Genomic DNA, 10,469 nt, shown 5'->3' with positions numbered 1-10,469 from the left:
TGCCTTGTTCTTTGCCAATTCCTTCAGTGTGCCTGTAGTGACCCCTGTATAAGGTTTCTGAGGAGTGGCTGGTGAGTTTGCGCTTAGCAGTCCAGTGCTTATCTTACAGTGCCACAACAGGACTTCCTAATGGCATTTTAAAATTTGAAAATAATTTATTCCAGAAAGTTGTACGTTGTTGTTGTTGTTAAGTGTTGCCAAGTCAGTTCTGACTCATAGTGACCCTGTATAGGGTTTCCGAGGAGTGAGTGGTGAACTTGAACTGTTGATCTTGTGATTCAAACTGATCTTAGAGTTTAGCGCATTACCGTGTAGCACCATACCCAGGACATTAGTCAACATCAAATGTTGCTCATGAAAGTGTTAATTCATGAACCGTTTAAAGCCTAAACCATCACAATTTAAATAACTAGGATTGTATCAGTGAGACTTTTCTCAAAATAGAAATGTAAACATTTTGAAATTTTTTTGGGTGGTGGTAGAGGTGGTACAAAGCTATCTTGTTTTTGTGTTTGTCATGGTGCCTCTAGAGAAAAAAATCCCAGCACACATCTTTTCAGGTGGCTCTTCTACCCTTGGGTTCAATGGTACCAGTGCTCCACTTTCCACGGCTCCTTTCTGTCACTGTGCCAGTTCTGCCTCGGTAAGCCTGGCCTCAGTGAATGTCCACATGTTCATGACCCTCTTGTCTCTCCTGAGCATCTTACTTTCTGTGCAACTAGACATATGAGTGCACACACAGCTCTCTTTTCCTGTGTCCTGGAAGGGTACCTTAAACTGCACTGCACCTGTTCCAAACAGAAGTCACTATCTTTCCACCCGTCTGTTCCTGTGTCCCGGAAGGGTACCTTGAACTGCACTGCCCCTGTTCCAGACAGAAGTCACTATCTTTCCACCCGTCTGTTCCTGTGTCCCGGAAGGGTACCTTGAACTGTACTGCACCTGTTCCAGACAGAAGTCACTATCTTTCCACCCGTCTGTTGGCGTCCTTGTTCCTGTGTTGTCAGTCCCTTGTCCAGAATTCTGGCTGCCAATCTTGATTCTTCTAGCTCCTTTGCCCCTTACACTCTGAAGAGTCTCCTTACTAAAGAAATATATGTCATGTCTATCCTCTGTGCCCCTGTCTACAACCACTAACTCAGTTGCTAGCAGCCATCAAGTTGCTGTTACGTGCCGTCAGGTTGATTCAGACTCAGCGACCCTGTATAGGGTTTTCAATATGGCAGTTGGTACATTTGAACTGTGAACCTTTTGGTTAGCAGGCCGGTGCTTACCCTACAGTGACACACCAGGACTCCCGCTATCAAGTCTGTTGTTGTTAAGTGCCATCGAGTCAGTTGTGACTCATAGCAAACCTGTATAGGATTTTTGAGGAGCGACTGGTAAGCTTGAACTATTAACCTCGGGTTTCAAGGCAACTTTGCAGTCCTGCCCATTAACTCGTAGCGCCACACCAGGACACCTGGTATCAAGTGTAGGCCACTTTATTTCTGTTCCTTCAAGCTTATCTTTTAAAACCATTTTCCAATCAGTAACTAGAGTGATGCTTCTCTGTGAAACCTTTTAAGTGTTCAGTTTTTAGGCATCAAAATCTTTTGGATGCCTTAACATGGTGTCCTAGCAAGTGGTCATTGCAGTATATGTATTATTCTCAGCTATGCTCTGGTGGCTTAGTGGACTAAGCATATACTCCAATGACTGCTCTGAAGGAGAAACATGAGGTTATCTGTTCTCATAAAGATTTGCAATCTTGGAAACTGTAAAGAGTAGCTGTGCTCTGTCCTGTATGTAGCGGTGAGTGTTTGCATTCTGAACTTTTCAAACAACGTCTTCTATGTTCCTTCTTGTTTTCTACCCTTTACTCAACTTATTCTTTCAACTCAGAACACTTTCTCTCACCCCACTTTTCTGGTTAGCTGTCAAATATCTTTGAGCTATTGACGTAGAACCTGGCTTGTCTCCCCACTTTGATTTTGTCCTAGAATTGTGTACTGTCTGTTGGACGGTTGTGCTGTATCCCAGTTGTTTAACTCTCCCATGGGACTGTAAGTTCTGCTAGGGCCGGGGATGCCTACGTCTTATCATCATCAGCTTGGAACATGATTTACATAGTCAGCAACTTATTTAGCATTTTTGCAATTTTGTTCCCTATTTTTGAAATTTTTTATTGTGATTTGGGTGAAAGCTTCCAGAGCAAATTGGTTTTTCCATTCATGCACATTTTATTTAATTTTCTGCACTCTTATTTCTTTTTTGGAACTAATTTCCTAGAAACAGTTCATTGCTTGATTGGTAAGTGAAAGACTATAGCAGAAATTGTTGTTGTTCAGTGCGGGTAAGTCAGTTCCAACTCATAATGACCCTGGGTAGGGTTTCTGAGGAGCAGCTGGTAGGTTTGAACTGCCACCCTTGCAGTTCAAACTGACCTTGTGGTCCAGTTTAGTTTTGCCCAGTGTGTACTTTTTCTCCTCAACATAAAGATTTACATTGCTTAAGAGCTAGGATTCCGTAATAAGACTCAAGTGGATCCAAATTCTGACCACTCTCCTGTTGTTTCTCTGAATTTAGCCAAGACACGTAACTTTGCTGAATCTCCGTTGTTACCCATGTAAATGAGGTATTAATAGTATCCTCCCCGTGGTGGTGATTAGAAGGTCCAGTGATAGAATAGCTAAGGGGCACTTAGCATAGGGCCTGACACCTGTGAAGAATTCACTACGCTATCTCTGATCCTGTTCATTTTAAAAGATTTAAACATTTCAGTCGAGAGCAAAAACAGCATTTAAGGTCTTAAACTATCAGCTAGAAAATTCAATTAATTAGAACAATCAGTTTCTTGATTTTATAATTAACTGAAATATCGCTATAAATGAATTTCTCACCATGAGTTAAACTTTTTGTCATTCTTTTCCTAAGAATATGTATTTCTTGCTTTGAATGCTAATAATCTAGCATAATTACTGAATGAATGTCCTCCAAGAGGTATATTTTGAGTCTAGCTGTAATTTTTCTAGTAAACGCTGTAATTAAAATATGAAAATTAGTTTTTTGTTCTTTACAAAAGTTGCATTCTTTTTTCCCCCCTTTTCCCCTTCTCCAATCAAGGAACTGCTAAGAGCAGCATAGTTAAATAAAATAGTTTTGCATTTTTGTAGAAAACATGCACATAAGAAAACGATGATGTGTGCCTGTGTCGTGTGTATGTCCTTGTTAGGTTTTTTTGTAGATAAACAGTATCCTCAGTTTCATGTGTTTGTTTATATTTATTGACGGAATTAAAAGATTCTTTGGTTTCTTGTAACTTTACCAAAATCGGTGGTACCTGCAAATGGTCTTAATTTCCTAGTGTTGATGTAACAAAAAAATATCCCAGAAGTGGGTGGCTCTGAAAAACAGAAATTTACTGTGTCATAGTATTGGGGGCTCGAAGTCCACATTAAGGGCACCAGCAGGGTGGGCTCTCTCTGTGGTGTCTAGCAGGAGATCTTCATCTCTGTCAGTAACAGTAGTGGCTGCCGGCAATCCTTGCCATTCTTGGATCTGTAAATTCATTTTCCTCTGCCTTCAATTAGTGTCTTCCCCATGTATGTTTCTCTGTGTTTGTTTTGCTCGTATTATAGACATCTCTCTATGATTACGTTTAGGACCCATTCTACTGCAGTGTGGGCTCACAAACATAGCAGAAGGAAATCCCCATTTCCAAGCAGGGTTGTATTTACAGGTCCTGGGGGTTAGGACGTTGACATAACGTTTTGGGGGATGCAGTACAATCTTTGGCACAATCACAGAGCAGTGCTAGACCTCAGTCTTTTGTGTGTTTAAATTCACTTCATCCCATGCCACTGTAGTGTGGCGTGGGACATTGGGGTGTGACTAGAATAGTATTTTATGTAGCTTCTATGTAAAGAGGTGTTATAAAGTGCTGTCCACTTGATTCTGACTCAGCCACCCTGTACAGGGTTTCTAAGGAGTAGCTGGCGGGTTTGAACTGCTTACCTTGTGGCTAGCAGTCCAGTGCTTACCTTACCAGTGCTTTGAATTACCAAGCTGTGTTTGTAATATAAGGAAGTGTGGTGACTTTGTAGGATTAGCACTTGTCCACGATCCACAAGGTTGGAGGTTTGAGCCCACCAGCCGCTCTGTGGAAGAAGGATGAGACTTTCTGCTCCCCCGAGAATTACAGCCTCAGAAACCTTATACAGGGTTGCTGTGGGTCAAAATGGACTCAACAGCACTTAACAACAACAACAAATTTGTAGTGTAAGGAGCCCTACCTGGTGGTTAAGCAATGGGTTGCAGACCGGCTAACTGCAAGGCCAGCAGTTCAAACACACCGTGTTTCCTACTGGGAGAGGAGGCTGTCTACTCCGTAAAGAATGACAGTCTCAGACACCCTAGGGAGCAGTTCTCCTCTGTTCTGTGTGAGTCAAAATCATCTTGATGGCAGTGAGTATTTATAGTGTAACTTGTCCAGATGGACCAGCGGGCTAAGCCGCTAACCAAAAGGTTGGCTTTCAAACCTACCAGCCACTTTGAGGAGAAAGATAAGGCATTCTGTTCCCGTAAAGATTTAGAGCCTTGGAAACCCTAAGGAGTAATTTTACTCTGTCCTGTAGGGTTGACCCCAGTGGGTTTGCTTTTGGATTTTTTGTAATGTGATTGGAACGGACTAAGTGAAAAAATGTGAAGGTGAAAATCCGCTTTAATGCTATAGCCCATTCAGAGTTGTATGTGTTTTCCTTTTCTTTTCCTCCAGAGCTGACCTTTTTGAAGATGAGGCAATTGAGCAGGTTTTGAAATATAAACCTTGGTGGATTGATACATATTCAAAAATGATGGCTTCTTTGGGAAAGAACCAGGAGCAAGAAACACGCGCTGTATTAGGTAAGAAGGTCACACAGTAGCCACATTTGTTTCATTTTTAAAATCTCAGTTTCCTAGGTTTACCTCCCTCCCTACCTAGTAATCATAGAGTGTAATTGCCTTGAAGGCGTGATTTTGGTTTGCTAATTTTGGAGATGGGGTCTGGTCTTCACACTGGAATGGAAAATGTCACTCAATCCTAGATTTATTTTTCCTGGAAAGTACTTTTTCCTTTTGAATCATTGGAGTCCTTTTTAACATGTTTTACTTTTCAGCAACTTTAGGGAAATTAATTCACAGGACATTTGTAGTTATTGGGAGAGCAAACATTCCTATATGGTAAGGACATCTGAGTGATAGGAATTGTGGGAAAGACCCAGTTCTCATCCCTTTGTGTGCTGAATGTGTGTGATTTGTTCTTCCCACAAATGGACCTATGAGGAAGAGGGGTAGTCAGTCTCCTCTCCAAAGACAAAGCAGGTGGGCCAACTCTACCGATCAAAGCTGAGATGGGACATTTATGAGCCACAGAGATAGATGGTGGTGCCATGTTTAGCATTAAACCAAATGCTTTCCATAAAGGGTCCTTTCTTAGATGGCTATTTTATTATGACCTTCTTTAAGTGAAAGGCTTACTGCATTTATAAATTTAAAACATAAGAGTTTGACATCAAAAATTGGAGACGTACATTTTTTGTCATACTAATTTGGCTTTATATACTAATAAAATTAATATTTAACACACACATATGCACACATAAGAACACCTTTGGCAAGATGTCATACAGAATATAGAATATCACCACCTCAAATTCCTCTTCCTAAACATAAGCTCTGTTAACACATTTGGGATGGTTGTTAATGCCGTGTGTTGGCCCCATGTACAGTAGAAGGAAACACTGTCTGCTCCTATGTCATCCCTGTGATTGTGGTCCATAGGATTTTCATTGGCTGATTTTGGAAGATATTTACATGTACATAGCTGCTGAAGAAATGTATATACATAAGCTCACATATACTGTGTTCTTACCTTGCTGTTGTCAGTTTGTAGTATATCTTACAGGTCTTCTATATCATCACTGACAGATCTACCTGAGTCTTTCATGGCTGCCTCGTGTTTTGTTGGTGATCTTTATTGTGGCTGATGGATATTTGGCCTGTTGACTAATGATACTGTTATTGTTAAGTGCCTTCAAGTTGGTTCTGACTCATAGCGGCTTTGTATAGGGTTTCTGAGGAGTGGCTGGTGGGTTTGAACTGTCAACCTTGCTGTTCAAACTGACCACACAGTCCAGTGAATTATCCTGCAGCGTCACACCAGTACTCCTTACTAATGGTGGGCATTGGTATTGTTTGCAGTTCTCTTGTGGTGCTGTAGGTTAATGTAAGCCAGACTGCAAAGCCATTTGAACTTCAAGATCAGTGGTTCAAGCTCATCATTCACTCCTTGGAAGCCCTATACAGGGTTTGGATAGGAACTGACTGGACAGCACTTAGCAAGAATAACTACAGATAATGTCTTGGCCTCTAACCATTCAATCTATAGGGTCTCTGTTTCATCACACTATTTTGGTTCTCTGCAAAGCAATTAACACTCTTTCCCTGGGTTCCCTGTCTCCACTGTCCTTCTTTCCGGCCCATTCCTGCTTTCTTTGGAGCTTTGTTTTTGACATTTGCTGCCCTTTTGATCTCGGATGGTTGATTGTTCTAAGGAGTGGGTGCCTCCTGGTGTTATCCTTCACTTTATATCCTTCTCTGTCTGTTTGGCCGAAAGTTGATCTCCGTGGGTGAGTTCCCGGGCGATGCTGGAGGAAATTGGTTGTGTACTTGAGCTTTCTGTCCACAAGGGTGAGCTAGTTTCCCTATAATTCAAGAGAAGGCATTACGTTTCATTCAAATTCTCACTTGCTCTTGTGAGCGTCAGCAGTGCTTTCAGTTAGTTCTCTGTGTCTGTCCTGTTAACTGCTGGCCCTCCTGACAGTTTGATCTCACTAGTTGCAAGTTTCTAGATGCCACGGGCACATCGTAATTTTCTGTTTTATCTGTTTCAGTGATTTGTTCTAAAAGGCAGCTTTTAAAATAGCTTGGGCATATGTGTGGTGCTGTAGGATAAGCTTTGGACTGCTAACCAAAAGATTGGTGGTTCAAACTCACTAACTGCTTCTCAGAAACCATTTATAGGGTTGCTGTGAGTTGGAACGGACTCAACGACACTTAACAGCAACAACATGATCTAAGGTAAAAGAATTTGAGCTCTATGTTGAATAGAATCCAGTGTCATCACATCAATTCTGACTCATGTCAATCCTATATGTGTCAGAGTAGACTGGCCCCATAGAGTTTCCAAGATGGTAAATCTTTACAGAAGCAGATTGTCACATCTTCTCTTGCGGAGGGGCTAGTGGGCGCAAACTGCTGACCTGTTTGTGAGCAGCTAAGTGCTTAGCCACTGCACTACAGGGCTCCTGTGTTGAATACAAACTTTTCTTGCCAAATGTAGGGTTAAGTACAGGATATTAGCTAAATATAGGACTCGGGGTTTTAACTCTTTGCTCCACCGCAGACTAGTGTGTGATTTCACAACTGTTCTGGTGGTGTGGTTGTGTGCCATCGAGCTGGTTCTGACTTGTAACCCTGTCTACGGTTTCCAAGGCTGTCATCTTGATGAGAGCAAAGGAAGGCCTCATCTTTGCCCTGTAGTGCAGCTGGTGAGTTAAAATCACTGCCTTTGTGGTTAGTAGCCCAACTTGTAACGCATCGTGCTACTAGGGCTCCTAGCTCTGCTGAGGTGCTGTAGAAATCTTTTAACACCTACCTCTAGAGAGTGGAGAGTATTAAAGCAGAGACAGGGTACGTAGCAAAATCCTTAGCATATATAAAATAAGTGGTAGGAGGTTCAGTTATCAGATGGTTTCTTTGAACTTAAAAGTGTTGCACATTTACAAATTCTAAGTGAAAGTTCTTAATGTGATTTTTCTTTCATTTATCTTTCTGGGCAGATATTTGCGACACCAGAATTAGAATAAATTGAAGGTGTGTAGAAGGATAAAAATGGTGTTCCCAGGATAGAAAATGGAATAAAAGGAGTAAACTTTAACATTCACCATTTACCCCAGGAGCATGAGACTGCCATATCTTTTCTCTTTTGCTTTGTTCTTCCTTGCCTCTAGGGGCCCTTTCCTCTCTGTATCATGTTGTTAAGTGCTGTTGAGTCTGTTCTGACTAATAGCAACTGGGTGTAGGGTGTCCAAGGAGTAGCTGTTGGGTTTGAACTGCCAGCCTTTTGGTCAGCAGTCTAGTGCTTCTCCTACAGCGCCATGCCAATGGGGGCATCCCCACTTTAACACTCCCTCCATCTGATAAAGCAGTGCAGGTGAAGGGTGACTTAGAGTCCTCCTTTGTGATAAACTATATGCCTAACTTTCTTTGAATTCCAGATACTTCTTAAGTGGTGAACTTTGGTCCCCGTCTTTGCCTTGGCCAAGATTCATGTCATTTTCATTGTAGCCCTGTAATATAACGCTAAGACATTTATTAACATCTCCAGCTTTATAACGGTCTGATTTTCCTCCCTACAGGCTTGTAAATAGAAGTGCTAAATGCTGTGCTCCCACTGAGCTTGAGTTTCATGAGGACCAACTCAACACATTTCCCATGTTGTCTTTTAGTGGTTAATCTCAGCCCAAGAATCTTGGCACATTATTGCTTGTTATGACACCATGTAGCATTTATAGTCAATGAACTTGCAAGCAGGGACATCCTGTTTGGCACCTCTGAGACCTTCAGTGTCTGCAGAGATAGCGGTCAGTGTCAGCTTTGACAGTTCTGGTGCTGCAGGGCTCCCCATTCAGACCGAAGACTCTGCAGTCATCTCTTCCAGTTCTCTGGATGTGTCTCCAGGAAGTGTAGAGTGCAGTGGACAAATTTTCATGATTTTAGAGGAGCCATGTTGTGAATGGTTTAATTGTTCACTCAGAGAAGACAGGGATGTCTGGGAAAGGTACTCAGTGAGGAGGGGGAGGTTTAAAAGTAGGCACATTAGAACATACCCAGGTGAGAAAGAGACCTGTGACTGACATCTTTGCATGTTTTTGGGAGCCCTTTGCAGTTTTCAAAGGTATTGATGGGGTTTTTACTGTTGGATGAGGGTCCTGAGCTATTTGCTTCAGTGGGTAACGGTTTCTTTCCCAAATGAAATGAGTGTTCAGCTGGCTTTTGTTTCACTGTAGATTATTTTTAGAAGTATAATTAACCGAAATGTTGTGAACTACATAGCAAAGCAGCTCTGTATTGTAGCTAAGTCATACAGATGCTTGACAAATGCTGCTCGTGGTGGCAGTCACCCAAGGATTGTTGACGCTGCATCTACAGTTATTGCCAACACCGCCGTCCCGTTAGACCTAGAGGGTGTGCAGACTTCCCCAGGTCCCCCTCTGGGTGATGGGATCGACAGTTCTAATAAAAAGACCTTAAGGAGCTCCAGCTTTGGGTTTCTCTAGTGTTTTCCTGTGCAGCTTTTGTTATAATTTCCTGGTTCCTGTGCTTGAATGCAGATTTCAGTGATGTTTGTGTATGATGTAGGAATAAGGAGTTCAGGTTTGTGACACTGCAGGATAATGCACTGGACCACAGGGTCGATTTGAACCAAATCATCAGTGGTTCAAACTCCACCAGCCATTCATCGGAAACCTTACACAGGTTCTCTGTGAGTCGGAGCCAAGTCGACAGCCCTTAACAACAATAACAAACAGCACTCAAAAACCCTCAAAAGGAGGAGACGGCATTTTAAGGCAAGCCTAGGGCATGTAGCATGTATGGCTGCAGTAGAGGATAGTCAAGCAGGCTTTTGTTATGTCCCCAGTCTCTAACTGTGACCTGTAGGATGTGATATCACGTACATGTAAATAACATGACCTCAGAACCTATAGCTCTCAGATCCACCTTTATAAGTCATTAAGGGCATACAGTTGTGATCAGCTATGAATGAGGCATGAACGTGAGCTGGTGTGTTGCTAAATGGTTGTAGGTACACTTCCTTGGCGATCCACAGTCATGTGGAAGCAGACATCTCAATTAGTCCACTAGGATATAAATCCTTTTCTCTCGTGATGTAATATCATGACCTACACCTGGCACTACCCTGTTAGTTACATTAATGAACGTCTCAAAACCTGTACTGAAGAGAGTAGTTGGTCATAAAATCCTTTGTCAGGTTGTCAGGTGTACTTTCTTCATGCAATAACTATGTTCCTGAACAGTTTCCATAAAGTGCATAACTGGACGTGTGCTGAGAGCCCCTGTTCAAATACAGAAATATTCAGATGAGTCTGCTGATTAGACAATCAACACTGTTTCAGTCTTAGTAACTTCCATTTTTAATGTTAGCCTTGAAAACAATACTTCACCTGACACCTAACTGTATTAGAAAATTTTAAAAAATATATGATCTTGCTGGCCAGCGAGTTGAAAACATTCTTAGAGCAATTTTCAGATATATAAGCAAGGTTTATGAAAATGTATTTCCTGTTTCCCCTCATTTTTCTTTACATAGGATTTTTGATGAAAAGCAATCTGTGGAAGGGACCATAATGTATGAGCCATCAGAT

At 41.9% G+C, this 10,469-nt stretch overlaps 1 protein-coding gene across 1 annotated transcript in view; it reads left to right on the top strand.

The window, feature by feature from the left end:
• SHQ1 (SHQ1, H/ACA ribonucleoprotein assembly factor) overlaps positions 1 to 10,469 on the top strand; it is a 190,571-nt gene that overhangs the window by 46,820 nt on the left and 133,282 nt on the right. The window contains exon 6 of the mRNA XM_006874633.1: positions 4,757 to 4,884. Within this exon, the coding sequence (XP_006874695.1) occupies positions 4,757 to 4,884 (128 nt within the window). The remainder of the gene's footprint in view (positions 1 to 4,756; positions 4,885 to 10,469) is intronic.

The sequence above is a fragment of the Chrysochloris asiatica genome, unplaced genomic scaffold (genome assembly GCF_000296735.1).
Source record: "Chrysochloris asiatica unplaced genomic scaffold, ChrAsi1.0 scaffold00290, whole genome shotgun sequence".
Taxonomy (NCBI): Eukaryota; Metazoa; Chordata; class Mammalia; order Afrosoricida; family Chrysochloridae; genus Chrysochloris; species Chrysochloris asiatica.
The sequence above is the reverse complement of the archived record's forward strand: the minus strand, read 5'-3'. Positions and strand labels throughout refer to the sequence as shown.